The 19,107-nt window shown below is 55.1% G+C and overlaps 1 protein-coding gene across 2 annotated transcripts; it reads left to right on the plus strand.

Annotated features, from left to right (window-relative positions):
* Positions 1–69: 69 nt before the first annotated feature.
* On the plus strand, positions 70–18,947 carry Grin2c (glutamate ionotropic receptor NMDA type subunit 2C). Of its 2 annotated transcripts, none has more exons than XM_048452053.3 (14): positions 70–244; positions 6,789–6,895; positions 7,149–7,562; positions 9,756–10,354; positions 10,656–10,770; positions 11,797–12,008; positions 12,162–12,324; positions 12,581–12,734; positions 13,766–13,891; positions 14,014–14,243; positions 14,570–14,730; positions 15,179–15,366; positions 16,854–17,086; positions 17,423–18,947. In XM_048452053.3, exons 3-14 carry the CDS (start codon positions 7,164–7,166, stop codon positions 18,551–18,553), a joined length of 3,711 nt encoding a protein of 1,236 aa, XP_048308010.3. In that variant the 5' UTR covers positions 70–244; positions 6,789–6,895; positions 7,149–7,163; the 3' UTR covers positions 18,554–18,947. The 2 variants fall into 2 exon arrangements, with proteins under 2 accessions (XP_048308010.3, XP_048308009.3); XM_048452052.3 differs by having other exon boundaries at positions 71–244; positions 12,159–12,324.
* Positions 18,948–19,107: the final 160 nt, after the last annotated feature.

Consider the following 19,107-nt stretch of genomic DNA (forward strand, 5'->3'; position numbering starts at 1 on the left):
GTGAGCCCCAAGAGCCGGAGGCGCGCCTTTGCGCAGCCCGGGACACAGCCCCGCCGCGGGGGCCGGGCGCGGGGGCGGGCGGCATCCAGGCCGCGCCATCCTCACTGGTCCCGCCGCACCGGGCTCCGGTGCCCGCCGAGCGCACGGCCAACGTGCCAGCTCGCCGGGGTTGCTGACGCCGGGACAAGCATCACACGGGAGGCGGCAACGGGCTCTGGGTGTAGGTGCAGCGCCCCTTCCCCGGGTGAGTGGGGCCGGGGGCTGGCAAGTATGGGGCGCCAACTTCGCAGGCAACTTAAGGGGCTCTGGAGCCGCCCGGGCAAGGATAGTGGAGACAGACGCGGACGCCCGCGACTGTCCGGTCCGGCCAGTTCGGGGAGTCAGGGGCCCCGGGGACCACGACCCTCGAGAGCCAGACCGGTGTTGTGGACTCGGGCACAGAGGAAGAGAGGAGAGACAGGTTTGGGAGACAGACAGACTAGCCGCGGGCGCGAGGGAAGGACACAGGCGGAGAGCCCAAGGCGTTTGTCCCTAGGGTCGTGGAGTCTCCTTTCCTTCTCCTGTCGCGGTGGCCCGGCCAGGCTGGGGACAGTCCCCGGACGCGGGAATCTGGATTGCCGAGTCCAACTGTTGCGGGTGGAAGCCGCTGAGGCAAGAAACCCGTTAGGGGCCAGGATCTAGGACCGAGGCTGGGTACGATCAGAACGCGGGGAGCTGGAAAGGACACAGCTCGGAGAGCAGGCAGAAAGGGGGCTGTGGCAGTTGCCGAATTGGTTCCTGTTGGGCACCTGCTGCGCGCATCTGCCATCCACCGAACCCCTCACTGGGGTGAGTTCTCCAAGCCCTCAGCTTCCCACTTTCTCCTGCCCCTTCCCTGGGAGCTCCTAACACTTCATCCTCTGACCTCCGAGATCAGTGGGTTTCTGGGGTTAACAGAATTTGCCTGAACGCTGATCCCCGCGCCCTGATCCCCACCCCCACCCCCAGGCTCTGAGGGCTCCAAAAGGAGGGTGGGCAGAAAAGGCCACGGGAGAGCCTGTGTCCTGAGCCCTACAAGCACCAGTTGGAGGCTGGAAGTCTCCTGGGGCTTCTACAAGGATCCCCGACGGCTGGGAGGAGAGGCGGGGAGGAGAAAACCTAGTCTCGGGCTTGGAAGGCGATTTGTGCTTGGCCTAGGCGGACTGGGGGAGAACTGCCAAAGGCCAAGGCACCTAGCAGGCTGCAAATCTCCCAAGAGCGTGTTTGGCGAACCTTCAAAGGTCCTGTTGGGCAAGAGGCAGAAATGCCCGCTGGGGACGCTGACCCCATTTGCTTACTCCGTGTCCCAGCCCTCCCTTCCCAATGGGACATCTGGTATAGCACCCTCAGTCTTCAGATGGTGGCCCAGTCCTGGCCCCATCAACAACCTCCTCTCTCCCCCAGCTACAAGAAAATTTGCGTGTGGGGGTGGACGTAATTGAAGATGCCATCCCCACTGGCTTTAAGGAGCAGGTCCAGTTCCTGCCTCTGAGCTAGTTTCTAAACTTGTTAAGAATAAAACGTGAAAGGAACAGGTCCGTAGGAAACGGAACGCCTGGGGGTTCTTTCTGGAGGGCCATCTGGGCTGGGTCCTGACCCACAGGCCCGTCTGCCAGGCTAACCTGCCCAAGAGCTTGAGATCCGGACCAAGCTTGAGTCAGTGGGCTGGGAGCATAGGACTTGGGGCTTAGAGCTAGGGCTGCGTTGGGGGAGAGTTCAAGGGGCAGTGGCCAGGTTGGGGGCGAGGAGTGCGTGGTGCTCAATTTGGCCGCCAGGAGGCGTGGCGCGGGTCCCCGCGCCCGGAGTCACCGCCACTGCCGCCGCAACGCGAGTGTCCTTGAGCGGCGAGTGATGGTGGCCCTTCGGTGCTCGCGCCCCCTCCTCCTGCAGGGGCAGCCAGATGCCACGTTCCCTATGAATTATTTATCGCCGGCCTAAAAATACCCCGAACTTCACAGCCCCAGAGTAAGATTCCTGCGAGGGGAGGGGGCGGGGCGCCCCCGGGGGCTGAGAAGAATCAGCCGGGAGGGGGCAGTTAGTATTGAAAGAGGCAGAAAGAACTCAGTGTCCCCACTAGTGTGGACAACATAGAGAGGCTGTCTCTTTCCAGGTGCCTGGGGTGTTCTGGGGCAAAAGCGAAGGAAGGAGACCACGGTAGAAGACGGTCATATTTTGAAGGGTCCCCCCCACTGGCAGGAATCAGCAGCCTAGGTGGATGACACTAGCTTTGGGGACCAGAGCTTTCTGGGCTTTGGGAGTGGAGGAGCCCTTAGAGTCGTGTGTGTGTGTGTGTGTGTGTGTGTGTGTGTGTGTGTGTGTGTGTACGGCCTTGTCAAGGACCCTATGTGTGACTGGGGGTTCCAAAGAACTGGCTGTTGCTAACCTCTCCCCTGTCCTTAGGGATCAGGTGTTCAGCAAACACTACTTTAAAGTCCCTTTGAGAGTGAAGCGTCATCAGAAATGTACAAAGATTTAATAATGGTGGGGGATCTGAGGAGGACCAGCTCAGAGCTCCACACCCGGCAGGGAAAGAGCAGAGGAACCCAAACCCTGTCTTTTTCCTGGGGGTCCAGAGCTGATGCATTAAGATTAAGGGCAGAAGCCTATAGAAGGGGGACTTAGGCTGGGCTCTGAAAGACGATGTAATTTTGCTTGGGAGAGGTTTCTCTGACCTGAGGAACAGCAGGAAGCAAGGCCTGGGACGGACCACCCTAGTCTAGCCAGGGTTGAGAATCCAAGTAGGGGAAGACAGTGGGTTTGGGTTAGCTTGTTGGACATTGGGAATTCATTTGTGAGCACCAGAGAGAAGCTGTCCTGCTTGGCACCTGTCACAGGAACCGGACGAAAGTTCTAGCAGTTAGGAGGACAGGAAGCTGATGGGGAGGAGAGGCTGGAGGCCGGTGATGTGGAATGGGTGCATCTTGTGAGGAGACGGCCTGTCAGGTTGCTTTGTCAGCTCGGAGACCTGCCTGATGTTGGCCTTACAGCTCTTACAATCCCCCACCCTTAATCCAGGAGGATGTTTTCACACCAGAATGAAGCTGGGAAGGAACAGCCCCCTTCAGAGTTGGGCTCTCCCAACTCTCAACCTGGGCCCTTCCCTCAGATTCACATTGTTCCAGAGAAAACAAAACAGGAGCCACAAGTGTGGTTTTAAAATTTCTAGTACCAGCTGGGTGGTGGTGGTGCACGCCTTTAATCTCAATACTCCGGAGGCAGAGGCAGGCAGATCTCTGTGAGTCCAAGGCCAGACTGGTCTACAGAGTGAGTTCCAGGATAGAGAAACCCTTTCTCGGCAAAAAAATTTCTAGTGGCATCAGTAATAAAAGAGGCAAGTGCTGTGTGTAATGGGCACATGTCTTTAATCTCAGCACTGGGGATGAAGAGGCAGGCAGAGCTCTGTGAGTTCGAGTTCTAGGCCAGCAGGGGCTACATAGTGAAACCCTGCCTCAAAATAAACAAATAAATAGTTAAATAAAACGTGAAATAAAATAACTGGTGGTGACAGCAGCAGTGGTCCTTGAGCCTATGCGGGCCCCTCCACTAGCTGGGTTCTACTCTGGCTGGGCCCTTGGCTGGACTTCTATATAATTTATTTGACATTTTATTTTGGTTTTCCTCACCCCTTCAAACTGCTGGGGGAGACCCTGTTCTTCATCTAGCTCCCTTGGCCAGGCATGAGGGAGCTATGGCCTTGGTGAAGCTACCTGTCTTTTCCTTCATAGTCCTGGTGGGGGAAGGGAGTTAGGTATTGCTTGTGGATTAGGTCCCCCTCCCTGCTTTTTTTCTTTTTAATTCAATCTGGAATCTGAAAGGTGTGGATTCTGGCAAATGATCTTGTGCCCTTTATCCCACTTACCCCTGATCTGTTATCCTCTTTCTTACCCTTGTTGTCCAGTCTTTCACCCCCAAGCAGCACTCTACAGACCGAGGACCAGCCCTCTTCCTAGCCTGTGTCTATCCCCAAGCCCCTTTAGGGGTTGAGAAGAGGAGATAGAGACATGATCCCTCCTCAGGCATCTGGGAGGGGCAGGCCTTGCCCCTGAGGACTTTACCCTTTCCTGTAGGCCCTCTCCCTGACACATTTGTTAAAAGTCAAACCTGAATAAAACTACAGGTTTAATATGAAAAAAAGAGAAGCAGATGAAATTTTAATAGTATGGTTTATTTAGTTAATTAGTTACTTAGTTAGTTATTGGTTTTTCGAGACAGTGTCTCTGTGCAGCTCTGTCCTGGAACACATTCCATAGACCAGGTGGGCTCCTAACTCAGAGATTCTTCTGCTTCTCCCTGCCAAATGCTGAAATTAAAGGTGTGTACCACTATGCCTAGCTTCATAAGTATAGTTTAACTCAATATATCCAAAATATCATTTTGACATGTAGTGAATATAAAAATATCAATGAGGAGAGCTGGGAAGCTGGCTCAGTGAATAAAGAATTTTCCATATAAACACGAGGACCATAGTTCACATCCCCAGAGTTCATGTAAATGCTGGGTGGACATTGTAGCTTACATGTAATTCTAGTGTCCTGGGTTCAAAGGAAAGATTCTGCCTTAATAAATATGGTGGGGAGTAAGCCAGGCAGACTTCTGATGCCTCAGGCCTCCACATGTACACCCATAAATATTTGAACATACCCACACATACACACACGCGCGCACATACATGAACAAAAACATAATAAAGAATATTATTGAGGCATCTTATATATTTCTTTACATACCCTTCACACTGTCTCCAATATCCAGTGCACCTTAGCGCTGACAGTACACCTCACTTCAGTGAGAAGCATTTCAAACTGTGTGTACCCGGGACTACTACATTGCTCAGCGTGGGCCAAGAGAGCCCATTATGAGGAGACAGAGATGGGGCTGCTTGTGGCTCCCGACTGGAAGGAACCTAAAAGAACAGGATGGGCACACGGGCTTTCAAAAGGGCAGTGAGCATATGACTGTGCCCTTTGCTGCCATGCTTGGAAATAATGTAGTCCACGTCCCATGATGTGACGGGACTTAGGATCCCCTCTCACACTCAGTCAAACCTCTGAGCTGCCACTCGTAGGCAGGGGGAGAGCTCACGGGTTCTGGTGAATCTGCAGCGTTCCCTCCTCTGCTGCCCTCCCTGTCATCTCAGCCTGAACTTCTGCCACCTGGCACTTTAAAGCCCTGACCTGTTAAACTTCATCCTGTTTGCCAATGATACGCTGCCAGTTGTTATCAGCCTCTTACACCTAAGAAAGCAAGTGCTGGCTCCTTAGCTGAAAGAAGGTATTGCTGGGAGGGGAGTAGGGATGCCAAGGTCTGATGGAAGGAGAATTAAGCTTAGAAAGAGAAGATGGGAGGAGCTTATCGTTCTCTGCCGGTTTAGCATCTTCTAGAGGGCAGGGACCCTGTCTCCCGTGTTAGCACCTCACCATGCAGCAACTCATTCACAAAACGTGATCTGGTACACATGTGTCCCAAGTCACACTTTGTAACTGACGTTCCTTTCTGTGGTCTCCTTCCGAGCTATCTTTTCAGCAGAGACAAGAAGTTCCCTGCACACTCCCTGGTGACCCTGCATTTCCTTCGAGAAAACTAGAGACTCTGGAGGGAACCCTGGTGCGGGGGTGGTCACCTAAAAGGGGTGTCACGTAAGAAATCAGACTTGGAACAAAAGGAAGAGAGAGGTGTCGTGGCCTGCAAAGCAGAGGAAAGGTTCGGGAGGAGCCAGGGCTACCTTGTGAGTTCCCAAGCCCCAGCCCTGGGGTGCCAGGTGCCCTGGTGTGATGTTTGGGTTCACACTGCATTTCTGTGGCAAAGGTGTCCAAATCTCCTGCATGGGGCTGGAGCGGCTGACCCACTCTGGTAGTTCTTCAACTCCCCGTGGTTAGTTTTCTCAGAGGTGGGAAGAAGAAGGAAAGGGTGGCCGTGTGCTGGCTGCGTCCCTGGGCACCCAGGAGTCCTGTTTCTCTCACCTGCCAGGCTTTTTTAGACAGGGTTTCTCTGTAGCTTTGGAGCCTGTCCTGGAACTAGCTCTTGTAGAGCAGGCTGGCCTCGAACTCACAGAGAAGATCCAACTGCTGGGATTAAAGGCGTGCGACACCACCGTCCGGCTCTGGCCCTTGGTCTTGATCCAGAATGAATTTCTGTAGCAGACAGACGTGGGCCCTTAGGTTAGATGTTTAAAAGATCCTACACACCACCGATGGGATGTGAAATAGCAGATGTAGGTTGAACCCAAGCAAGTTGGCCTTGACCGCCCTGCTTAGGGGGCAGGCCTAAATGAGCTCGCAGAGGGGAAGGTGACAATGACATCCATGCCCTGGAGGAGTGGATCTGCCAGGCAAAGGCAGAGGGCCAGAGACTGGCTCTGCAGCAAAGCAGAGCATTCTGAGCCGTTGTATTTGTTCTGATGAGGGACAGATGCCAGATTCAGTTCGGCTGCAGCGTGGACTGGGCCAGGGCAGTGCTAAGAACTACCTTTGCTTCATCTGGCAGGGGCGCTGTCGCCCACAGGATAAAATTTGATGAATTCTGAAAGTTCAGAGAGGCTAAGTGACGTCTCAAAGGCAGCACAGCCGAGGCCGGAGAGACGGCTCAATGGCTGCAGAAGACTGTAGTTTTATTCCTAGCACACACACCTGGCAGCTCACAATGACCTGGAACTATAGCTCTGATTTTAGGAGCTCTGACTCTATCGGCACACACACATGTACAGACCCCTACACAAGCACTCGCAGCTTCGCATAAGTTCGTAATAAAGCTTTTCTGTTTTTGTTTTAAAGCTCACACCGCTGTGAGTGGCGTTTCTGATTTGAGCTCAGCTCTGTCCACCTCAGCTCGGGGCTCTTGAACACTAACGTTCCAGCGTCTTTGCTAGAGCGGAACCCAGGTAACTGGGTTGGGGACTGCGACCTTTCTAGCTATTTATAAATAAGGGTGATAAGCCTTGTGTGGCTTCTGCTTCTCCAAGGTGCCCTGGGGATGCTCAGCTAACCTGCCTCTTTCTCTGTGTCTGTCTGTCTATCTGTGTCTCCCCGTGGTGGGAGGTTCTCTCTTCTCTGTCCTCTGGCCGTGTGTTCTCTGGTCCTTACCTTCTGTCTGTCTATCTACCTTTCTCTGTGCCTGCCCTGGTTTCTCTACAGGACCCTCCAGTGGACATGGGTGGGGCCCTAGGGCCAGCCCTGCTGCTCACTTCACTCCTTGGTGCCTGGGCAGGGCCTGGCCCAGGACAGAGAGAACAGGCAGTGACGGTGGCGGTGGTGTTTGGCAGCTCCGGGCCACTGCAGGCCCAGGTCCCTACTCGTCTCACCCCCCAGAACTTCCTGGACCTGCCTCTGGCGATTCAGCCCCTCACAGTTGGTGTCAACAACACCAACCCCAGTAGCATCCTCACCCAGATCTGCGGGCTTCTGGGTGCTGCCCGTGTCCACGGCATCGTCTTCGAGGACAACGTGGACACCGAGGCAGTGGCCCAGCTACTGGACTTCGTCTCCTCCCAGACCCACGTGCCCATCCTCAGCATCAGTGGAGGCTCTGCTGTGGTCCTCAGCCCCAAGGTGCCTGTCTAAATTTTTGTCACTTCCTCCTTGAGCCCAGGGCTAGGATGGAGCTAGGGTCCAGGGCTGAGTTTGGACAAGGGAGCAGCTTAGGTCTTCAGAAGCTGGGAGTGGATGGGACTGAAGATGTCATGAGGGAAGTGTGTGTGTGTGTGTGTGTGTGTGTGTGGTCTCTCGCTCCAGAGTACCAGGGCTCTGAATTGCTGTCGTATTTGCCTGGATGAGGTGGGCAGACAGCCTCCAGCTGTGGTGGCCTGGCTACCTACTCTGCTTCTCCACCCATTGGTCAGGCCCTAGGCCCTTTGGACACTGAGAATTCATATGTAGGAGACAGCACAACAGGGCCAGATGACTGCTCCAGGCATGGGAGAGACAGGCACACTTGGTCCCCTTGGAGAAAGTCCCCAGCACAGATTCATATACAATTCCAGGTGACAGAGGCATTTTGAAGGAAAGACACCACCAGGGATGGAGTCTTACGGGGCCTTTTTGGATAGGGTGTTGGTCAGATATGAAGTTTCAACAAATGATGTCTGCTCTGAGGCCAGAGGCTAAGCGGGAATTGGGAGGGATATACGGATCTGGCGGGAGCCTTTGCTGACAGAGAGAAGCCTGGAGAAGGAGGTGGGACTTGCCACTTGGGAAGTGGTTGGCTTAATTCTAAGTGAGGGTCAGCCAAGGAAGGGAATGACAGAGAACACTGGCTTGGTTTGCTTCTCTTTCCTTGCTCCTTCATCACAGAGAGGTCTGAGAATATACAGAAAGAGAATAAGGGTACATCACCCACCTTCCGTCCACCTTGGCCCCCCTCCCTCCCCACTCTTCTCCCTGCCCATCGCTTCCTCCGCTGTGGTAAACGGACGCGAAGTTCCAGACAGCTTATTATCCCACCCGTAAACATTTCAGTGTGTACCTCCAGCAGACGGAAGCTTAAAAAGAGTAAAACCACCATACATTCTCACATCTAAAACAAATAATAAAAGTTCCTCAGCCTCCTCAAACATCCAGCCAGTGGCCACACTTCCCCACCGCCTCATAAATGTCATACATGTTTATTTTTAAGTCTGTTTGCTCGGATCGGAAGCCAAATGAGGTTCACACATGGTGGCTGGTGGCTTCAAAGTCTCCACCTTTGCATGGTCTCTCTTTGAGATAGGATGTCACCTGTATTCTGGGCTACAGTTTGAAACTTACTGTGTACATCAGGTTGGTCTTGAACTTGTGGCCCTGTTACCCCCCAAGGGCTATGGTTACAGGCATGGGCCACCACAGCTTGCTTCTCTTTTAGTTAAAATGTGGCTATTGAAGAAACTGAGTTTGGGGCCTATAGTTCTCCCCTACCCCCCTTTTTTTGTTTTGATTTGTTTTTGTTTTTCGTGACAGGGTTTCTCTGTATAACAGCTCTAGCTGTCCTGGAACTCGCTCTGTAGACCAGGCTGGCCTCGAACTCACAGAGATCCGCCTGCCTCTGCTTCCCGAGTGCTGGGATTAAAAACGTGTGCCACCATCACCCGGTTTATAGTTCCCCCTTTTTAAAAAAATAAGATTGGAATGAAGACAATGAGGAGGCATCTTGGGAGTAGCTGTAGTGGCCCCAAGGAGACCTTAGGAGAAACGGTCACTGAAGCTGGCAGTGCCTGTGGATTTTGAGGTGTAGAGGTGGTGTGAAGGAGGAACTCGAGGCTCTAGGCTGGATGGTGCTTCCTGTTATCTATCTCTCGGCCGCCAACAGCTCCCAGGACTTTGTTTCTCAGATCTCTCGATACTTGGAGGGTACTCACTGTAATTCCGAGATTCAGATTGGTCTGGGCAAAACTTCTTAAATTCGCAGTCTTAGGGAGAACCCGGAAGAGCTTGCTCATAGGCAGATTCCAGGCATCATTCTGGAATTCTCTGTTGGATGCCATAGTGTTGGGGTGCAGCCAGCGCTTCTGGGTTTCTATCATAAGTTCACTCATGGTGCTGAGGCTTCTGGTTGGTGGTCCAGCAGAGTCAGGTTCGGGGGCGGGAAGTTTAGTTTGTAAAATTCCGCAGTAAGTCCAGTGGACCACAGGGCTAGAGTTCCCCGAGACAATGACCCCTCCCCAACCCCGACTCCAAGGTTTCAGGAGCAGGGAAAGGTGGGGGCAGGGGCGCAGGGCGAGGCTCATTCCGCCCCGCCCCCCACTCAGGCCCGGCACACCCCGTCCCCAGGAGCCTGGCTCCGCCTTCCTGCAGCTGGGCGTGTCCCTGGAGCAGCAGCTGCAGGTGCTGTTCAAGGTGCTGGAGGAATACGACTGGAGCGCGTTCGCGGTCATCACCAGTCTGCACCCGGGCCACGCGCTCTTCCTCGAGGGCGTGCGCGCCGTCGCCGACGCCAGTTACCTTAGTTGGCGGCTGCTGGACGTGCTCACCCTGGAGCTGGGCCCGGGCGGGCCCCGAGCGCGCACTCAGCGCCTGCTGCGCCAGGTCGACGCTCCCGTGCTGGTGGCCTACTGCTCCCGCGAGGAGGCAGAGGTGCTCTTCGCTGAGGCTGCACAGGCTGGCCTGGTGGGACCCGGCCACGTGTGGCTGGTGCCAAACCTGGCGCTGGGGAGCACCGACGCGCCCCCGGCAGCCTTTCCGGTGGGCCTCATCAGTGTGGTCACCGAGAGCTGGCGCCTGAGCCTGCGCCAGAAGGTCCGCGACGGTGTGGCCATCCTGGCCCTCGGTGCCCACAGCTACCGACGCCAGTATGGTACCCTGCCTGCTCCGGCTGGGGACTGCCGAAGCCACCCCGGACCTGTCAGCCCTGCTAGGCAGGCCTTCTACAGGTAAGTACCTACCCGTCATGTGGGGCACTTCAGGGGACTTGAATGGCAGCTTGGGCTCCCGGTCTCTCTCATCTCCCTCTATCTCCCACTAGCATATGCTAGGGTCAAGTTACTTTAGGACTCTGGGTCTTAGCATCCTTATCTAAAGAAGCAGTGGGTTTGGAAGGGTCCATGGGGTCAACACAGGGAGACTTAAAATAATAAACACATGCATGAATGCCCTTTGATGGTGGTAGTATGGGGTGTCCTAGGCACATCCTGGGGTGGGACACTCTGACCCCTCTCTGCCTCACCTCCCTAGGCACCTACTGAATGTCACCTGGGAGGGCCGAGACTTCTCCTTCAGCCCTGGTGGGTACCTGGTCCAGCCCACCATGGTTGTGATCGCCCTCAACCGGCACCGCCTCTGGGAGATGGTGAGATGGGGGTGAGCCCAGGGCTCTCTGTTTCCTATTATTTCCCCCACAGCTGAGCAGAGTTTCTCTGTTCATGGCTCAGCCGAAACTTCCTTCACTGGGAAACCTTTGAGGCCTCCCAGATGCCTTAGGACGCCCCTCCCCCCCAACCCACGGGCTCCCAGAACACCCTGCTTTCCTTGTACTGCTGAACTTAAGCATTTCGGCCACATAGTCCTGGCCCTAGAGGGGTGACCTGTGTCTGAGGCCAGCTGGACACGTAAATAAAGAAAGCTCCGTGCTTGAGTACAAATGCATGCAAAACAGCACCAGGCCCGGGGTGATTATTCATGCCTGTAATCCTAGTACTCAAGGGGCTGAGGCAGGAGGATTGCTTCAAATCCGAGCCCAGCTTGGTCTATGTGATTTACATAGCAAGTTACAGGCCAGCAGGGGTACATGGTGAGAACTTGTTTTGCCCTCTAACAAAACAGGATGAAAACAACCCAAGAGGGCGAGTAGAGAGGAAGGCAATTTGTTTTGCTTTCAAAGGAGGAAGCTAGAAAAGCCATTGCTGAAGTTGGGATGTTTAAGTTGGTCTGTAGAGCACTGAGTAAGAGCCCAGGAGGACAGGGTGCTAACCTGGTGTAGACAAAAGGCTGTTAAATGATGCAGTGGATGATGGGGGGGGGGGGGTAAGAACAATGCGGGAGTGTTGGACATGAATGTTGGCTAAAGGCTTCCTGCTGAGGTCATGGGAAAGTGAGCATGGCTTTAGGAAGGAGTTTTGGGTCAGCAGCGTTGTGGTGACAACCTTGGAGATCGCAGGACCTGGAGGAGGCTTTGGGGAGCCTTCCATGTTCATCTGTTCAGCCCTTGGCGTGTCTCTCTATCTTCCAATGCCTCTGCCCAAGCCTCCCTAATCTGTCTTCCCTGGGTATTTCTAGGGTTGGTGGCTTTGGCAGATGGTCTGCAGAAGCGCTGTCTGGAGGCTAGGTGTGGGGAGCAGGACCGCGGGTTCTGGCTGAGGCCGGTTGTCCTCTGCAGGTGGGGCGCTGGGATCACGGAGTCCTGTACATGAAGTACCCAGTATGGCCTCGCTACAGCACATCTCTGCAGCCTGTGGTGGACAGCCGGCACCTGACGGTGGCCACACTGGAGGAACGTCCCTTTGTCATTGTGGAGAGCCCTGACCCTGGCACAGGTGGCTGTGTACCCAATACTGTGCCCTGCCGTAGACAGAGCAACCACACCTTCAGGTCCGGTGTGAGCTGGGGGCTTCCACGGGTGGGTCAGCTGCTGTGTGTGTGTCTCATGCTTGGGTAGGGGGTAGGGTCCATATGCCAGGCTGGGAGGAGCAGCTGGGGTTGAGAGCTGTGCTGGGTTCTGACTTATGGTGGTGGTTGCAGCAGTGGGGATATAACCCCCTACACCAAGCTCTGTTGCAAGGGCTTCTGCATCGACATCCTCAAAAAGCTGGCCAAGGTAGTCAAGTTCTCCTATGACCTGTACCTGGTGACCAACGGCAAGCATGGCAAGAGGGTGCGCGGCGTGTGGAATGGCATGATCGGGGAGGTACGTTAACCCCAGGTTCAAGCATAGGGTCAACTGGGGCCACCCTTCTTGCTGTGAGACTTCACGTTTCCCTTAGCCACGTGGTTGTGTGACTGGGCTGTCAGCTCTACAGTGAAGTCCTGGGAACTGAGCTCTGAGGACCCAGGGAGGGAGTAGCCGGTTTCCACTGGTGGCTGCTGGATGCACTTCCTGGATGAGATCTGGGGAGAATGCTGAAGTCCCTGGGAAACCTCTTCAATCCCCTCCTGATCCCTAGGTATACTACAAGCGGGCAGACATGGCCATCGGCTCACTCACCATCAACGAGGAGCGCTCTGAGATTATCGATTTCTCTGTGCCTTTCGTGGAGACGGGCATCAGCGTGATGGTGGCTAGAAGCAATGGCACTGTCTCCCCCTCGGCTTTCCTGGGTAAGCTTTAGTGGCCAGTGAAGGCTCTGGGCGCAGGGATCCAGGGGTGGGGGTGGGGTTGAATGGAAAGGTGAAGCATGTTACCCTCGAGAGTCTTAGAGGGTGGTGGGAGGCGGGCGAATGGGGAAATGGAAGAAACGATGCTAATGTCAGTGGGCTCTGAGCCAGGTCAGGGTGAAAAGAACCCGGCAGGCTAATGGAGCCGCCGGGAAGGATGCAAAGACAGATTGGCAGCCTGGCTGCAGGCTGTGCTGTTGGGATAGGCCATGGGCCAAGGGTGAAGCATGTGGGGAGCATGAGATAGATGCTCATGATTTTCTTACTCCACTAGGAACTCTGAATTTGGGGGTCAGCCCCATTGTGCCAGGCTCCTAGCCAGGTTACAGGGTTACAATATACAACTAAGTTCCTCCCCTTTTCCAGAGTGCCCAGTTGGGGGTCAGGCAGGCTTGTAGCTGGAGAGCTGGGAGAACAGAGGAGGGGCTAAGAGCTGGCTAAGCTCGCGTGAGATCCCAGCTGGGCGGCTTTAAGAAAGTCACAGAGCTGAAGGTGGTGGCACATGCCTTTAATCCCAGCTTTTGGGAGGCAGAGTCAGGAGGACCTGTGTGTGAGTTCAAGGCCAGCCTGGTCTATATAGTGATAGTGAGTTCCAGGCCAGCCAGGGTTAAACACACACAGACACACGCATACACACACACACACACACACACATACACCCTCTCTGAGTGTCAGAAGAGAACCACCCCCACTTCCTAGGATGGCTTTCCCAGCAAAGGAGCAAGTGTTCTTATCTTACTCCGGGAGGCAAACTCTGAAGAGCCTTGGGTTTTAGCACCCATGTCAATGGGATGTGGGGTAAGACTTGCCCTCAGGGCCTCATATTCCAGGCTGAGAGTTCAGAACCCCTCCCCAGTAATGGACTCCGCTGGTCTACAGCAGCCCCCTCTTTGCACACGTCACCGGTTGTTGCTGCCTAGTGCTGTTGGAACGGGGTGGGGCTGAGATCTCTGATCCACTTGCCGTGTCCCCAGAACCCTACAGCCCTGCCGTGTGGGTGATGATGTTTGTAATGTGTCTCACTGTGGTCGCCATCACCGTCTTCATGTTCGAGTACTTCAGCCCGGTCAGCTACAACCAGAACCTCACCAAGGGCAAGAGTAAGTTACTCCATGGGCCCAGGTGGAGGGACAGGGTGGAACCGCCAGGGATGAGGTTCCCGCCAGGCTGTGAGCCCTTTCAGTGGGTCAGGGAAGTCCCAGCGCTCACCTCTCACCCCCAGAATCTGGAGGACCATCCTTCACCATCGGCAAGTCCGTGTGGTTGCTGTGGGCACTGGTCTTCAACAACTCTGTTCCCATCGAGAACCCCCGGGGTACCACCAGCAAGATCATGGTCCTGGTGTGGGCTTTCTTTGCTGTCATCTTCCTCGCCAGCTACACGGCCAATCTGGCAGCCTTCATGATCCAGGAGCAATACATCGACACTGTGTCGGGCCTTAGTGACAAGAAGGTTCCTGGGCCACAGCCAGGTGGAGGGTGGGGACACACCAAGGGTGGGGACAGACCTTGGATGGGCAGACACAGGACAAACAGTCTGGGGAATTGGAATTAAGGCTGAAGTGGGAAGAATTGGGGGGGCTGAGGAGAAGGAGCCATGACTGTTCAGGTCCACAGCCTGAGTGGCCTTGGCTGAGTCTCCCCTGACTCAGGCTTCTGTGTTTCCGTTTGTAAAAGACAGGGGAGGCCTGGGCTGTGCAAGTCAGACTTGGGGACTGGGACTCTGCTACCCAAAAGGCCAGATGAAGAGGGTGGGACTGGCTTGCTTTCTGCCTATAGTTTCAGCGGCCTCAAGATCAATACCCGCCCTTCCGTTTTGGCACGGTGCCCAATGGCAGCACGGAGAGAAACATCCGGAGCAACTACCGTGACATGCACACCCACATGGTCAAGTTCAACCAGCGCTCGGTGGAGGATGCTCTCACAAGCCTGAAGATGGGGTGCGTCCCCAGCCGTGTACCCTCCTCTGCCTCTGGCTCCATGTCTAAGCACCCCTAGGTGTCCCTTCCTTAGAGACCTAAGCTGGGGACAGTGGAGCTGGCATGTCTTGTGGGACTCCTGGGGAGGGAAGAGGGGGTCTTGAGGCAGAGTGGAGTTGAAAATGAAAATAGGTATTTACCATATGGACCAGGAATACAGGTGAAGGGTTGACCCTAGTTTGAGGTGATTATAAAGTTGCAGGCTCTTGAGGGCGCAAGGGGACGAGCAGAGGGACTTATATTCTAGAGCAGAGTGTTTGCTGTCCTCTCTGAGGAGCAAGGAAGGGGTCCTTGCAAGGGCACCTCTCTGGTGGTGCCTGTAGGCTCCTGTACTCAGACCCTTGTCCAGGCCTTGGGTTTGGTGCTTCCCATATGGGTCCCTGGCCCTGAGGGCTCAGCCTGTCTCTAGGAAGCTGGACGCCTTCATCTACGATGCTGCTGTCCTCAACTACATGGCGGGCAAGGACGAAGGCTGCAAGCTGGTCACCATTGGATCTGGCAAGGTCTTTGCCACCACTGGCTATGGCATTGCCATGCAGAAAGACTCCCACTGGAAACGGTCCATAGACCTGGCACTCCTGCAGTTCCTGGGGGACGGTGAGTACCATCGATTTTAGAGTCCAGGAAGGGACCAGGGTGGACCACAGAGCCTGTGGTTACCAGCACCTCCATCATCATTTCTGTGTGTACAGAGTCTCAAGGGGAAAGGCTTCTGGGAGTGTGGGTGGAGCAGTTGGGGTGCAAGTATATTATATGAATCCTCAGGAAGGGATGACTTGTAAGAGGGAGCAAGGATCAGAGCTGGGGGTTCCCCAAAAGGCAAGGAAGGCAAGAGAGTTGCTTGGTGGGGGTTCTGAGTGACTGAGTGCTCCCAGGCACCTTCTGGTTTTCCTGAACGAGTACTTCTCTTCTGTCATCTTGAGATTGCCTGAGGTGGGACCAAACTTCTACCCACTCCCGAGCTAGAATCTGGCTAGCCTTGGCATCAGGGCTCACTAGTTGGAGTGGCCAGCCCGGCCTGCTCTAAACCCAGAGAAAGCTCTGAGTTTACAGTTCCAGGCTTAGAAGATAAAATGTGGTCTGAGCTGAGTATGGGGGTGTGGACATCTGTAATTGTAGCACTCAAAGGACCCAGGTAGAGAGATCATGAGTTTGAGGCCAGCCTGGACTATAAATCAAGAGCTTGTCTCAAAATAAAACAAAACACACGCTATGCCCTGGGGCTGCAGAGATGGCTGAGTGGCTAAGCGTATGCACTGTTCATGCAGAGAGCCTGAGTCTGGTTCTTAACACCCACATCGGGTGGCTCATAACTGACTGTAATTCCAGCTCCATGGGAATTGGATGCCTCTGGCCTTCATGAGCACCTGCACTCAAATAGGACCCGTGTGTAGACATAAATATACAACATTAAATTATTAACAAATTTATTGTTTATTACATTTATTATTTGTTAATCATAGACTAAATTTAATTAATACATAATTAAAAATAAATCCCAACAATCCCCCATAATCTTGAACTCAAAACGCTGTCAATACCATGAATTCTGTGTAATAATGAGAGCAAACAAGAATGCTTGTAGTTGCCCAGGGGCTCAGCGCGAGCTTGGCATGTCAGTGGTAGAGAGCATATGGTGAATGAATGAATGAATGAATGAATGAATGAATGCTAAAATTTAACCAATTGGCAAGCCTTTACTGGTAGGCATGGTGGTGTCAGCCTGCAATCCCAGCACTTGGGAGGTGGAGGCAAGAGGATCAGTTCAAGATCTTCCTTGCCTACTATCAAGTTCAGCGCCTGAGCTACAGGAAACCCTGTCTCAAAACAAAATGAAACAACAACAAAAACAAGACTTTACGGGGCAGATGGGAGTGGGCGGATGAAGGACATAAGACTGGCATTAATTCTGCAACTAGCTTCCCTCTGCTTTTCCTTCTTGCTTTACTGGCTGCCCCTGTCCCACCTCTGCTGCACTGGTCCCCACTACGAAACAAGGATGTAGGACCGTCCTCTGTCGGGGCTCAAGGAGAGTGTTGGTGGGGCTTGTGGCTGTCCTGAGTCTTGTGTGTACCCTCTGCCAGGAGAGACGCAGAAGCTGGAGACCGTGTGGCTCTCGGGGATCTGCCAGAACGAGAAGAATGAGGTGATGAGCAGCAAGCTGGACATCGACAACATGGCGGGCGTCTTCTACATGCTGTTAGTGGCCATGGGGCTGGCCCTACTGGTCTTTGCCTGGGAGCACCTTGTCTATTGGAAACTTCGCCACTCAGTGCCCAGCTCACCCCAGCTGGACTTCTTGCTGGCTTTCAGCAGGGTAGGTGCCTGCCTCTTCCTACACAGGTCTCGGTGATAGGGACAGCAACCCAGCTGGCTGTGGACCCATTTACAGATGTCAAACTGAGATCTTGGGAAGAGGCGTGGTTTGCCAGCAAGGTGGGGCTTTGAGATCTCGGTGCCACTTGCTAGAAAGTGTGGAGAGAACGAATAAACCTGATACTTCATTCATCTGCCGAATAGCACATTGCCTGACACACAGGGAGCACACAGTATGGGGCTTAAAAGATGTTGCTTAGAACATAGTGGGGGGCAATGGTGGCTCATCCCTGAGAAGAAGGCCCAGCTCACGGCCTGTCTCTCCTCCATTGCCTAGGGCATCTACAGCTGCTTCAACGGGGTACAGAACCTCCCCAGCCCTGCACGGCCGCCCAGCCCGGACCTCACAGCAGGCTCAGCCCAGGCCAGTGTGTTGAAGATGTTGCAGGCAGCACGAGACATGGTGAACACCGCGGATATGAGCAGCTCCCTGGACCGCGCCACACGCACCATTGAGAACTGGGGCAGTAACCGGCGAGCACCTGCTCCCACCAGCTCGGGCCCGCGGTCATCCACCCCGGGTCCTCCTGGACAACGGAGTCCCAGTGGCTGGGGGCCTCCCGGTGGGGGGCACACACCGCTAGCGCGCAGGGCCCCGCAGCCCCTCGGCTGCCCAGCGACGTGCGGGCCGCCTCTGCCTGAAGTGTCCCGAGCACCCTGCAGGCACGCTTGGGATGCGCGGTGGCCCGTGCGGGTCGGGCACCCGGGGCGGCACCTCTCGGCCTCCGAGCGGCGCGCGCTCCAGGAGCGCCCCCTGTTGCCCGCACACTGCCACTACAGCTCCTTCCCCCGAGCTGAGAGATCCGGGCGCCCCTTCCTCCCGCTCTTCCCGGAGCCTCCAGAACCCGACGACCTGCCTCTGCTCAGGCCGGAACAACTGGCTCGGCGGGAGGCTCTGTTGCGTGCGGCCTGGGCCCGGGGCCCGCGTCCTCGCCATGCTTCCCTACCCAGCTCGGTAGCAGAAGCCTTCACTCGATCCAGCTCGCTGCCTGCCAGGTGCACTGGTCACGCCTGTGCCTGCCCCTGTCCCCAGAGCCAGCCATCCTGCAGGCACTTGGTTCAGGCACAGTCGATGCGGCTGCCGTCCTTCCGGGAGACCTGTGTGGAGAGCGTACCGGCAGGGGTGGCCACCTGGCAGCCCAGACAGCACGTCTGCCTGCACACCCATACCCACCTGCCATTCTGTTGTGGGGCTGTCTGCCGTCATCTTCCACCCTGTGCCAGTCACAGTCCCTGGCTCGTTGGCACCTGGGAGCCTCCATTACACAGAGGCAGGACCCTGGGGCTAGGGACAGGCTACAGGGACAGTGGGGTGCTGGAAGAGGTCAGTAGGGACGCTTGTGGGACACAAAGTTTTCCGAGGTCCTGCACCTGGAGGCGAATCTCCAGCCTGGAATCAGAAGTGTGAGGTGCCCACGGGCCTGGTTCCTGCTGGATTGGATTTTGTGGCTGGGCTTGGCCATGTATGGTGGGCAGGCAAGTGTGGGTTTCTCTGGCTTCTACTTTGAAATCCTGGCCACGGGACCCCAGTGAAGGCGATGTCTGCCATGGCCAGCTTGTGATCATAACAGGCTCAGGTCCTGGTGTGGGCTGGGATCTTGCTCATCACACAATCTTGCAGTCACAGGGAGTAAATGGGTCCCTATCCTGGTGCCAGCCAGTTCATGGTTGTGAACTGCTGTGGCTTTGGGCTGGGGACACAGAAAATGGAACTGGAGAAGGGGGTGGGGCCATCCCACCCCTTGCTCCAGGAGGCTGGAATTTCTTCTCGTTGGAGCATTAAAGCGATGTTTTACAGCCCACTCGGTCCAGGCTGCCTCATTCTACATCCCAGAGGGTGCCCAGTACAGCCTCGGGTGTGTTCTGGGCTGGACATCTGCTTATAGCACGCGCACAGCTCCACCTAGGAAAGCCTTTGCTTCAGGGGTGTCCTAGAGCGAGGTAGGAATAGGTGAGGCTGGG

This window comes from Myodes glareolus, chromosome 9, assembly GCF_982192425.1.
Source record: "Myodes glareolus chromosome 9, mMyoGla1.1, whole genome shotgun sequence".
NCBI classification, from domain to species: Eukaryota; Metazoa; Chordata; class Mammalia; order Rodentia; family Cricetidae; genus Myodes; species Myodes glareolus.

What these genes read in the sequence shown, in the direction of transcription:
- Grin2c (XM_048452052.3), top strand. Translation starts at nt 7,164, where the DNA reads ATGGGTGGGGCCCTAGGGCCAGCCCTGCTGCTCACTTCACTCCTTGGT. An exon ending in GCTAGGCAGGCCTTCTACAG is followed by an intron (nt 10,355 to 10,655) that starts GTAAGTACCTAC and finishes TCACCTCCCTAG; the next exon opens with GCACCTACTGAATGTCACCT. An exon ending in GGCACCGCCTCTGGGAGATG is followed by an intron (nt 10,771 to 11,796) that starts GTGAGATGGGGG and finishes TGTCCTCTGCAG; the next exon opens with GTGGGGCGCTGGGATCACGG.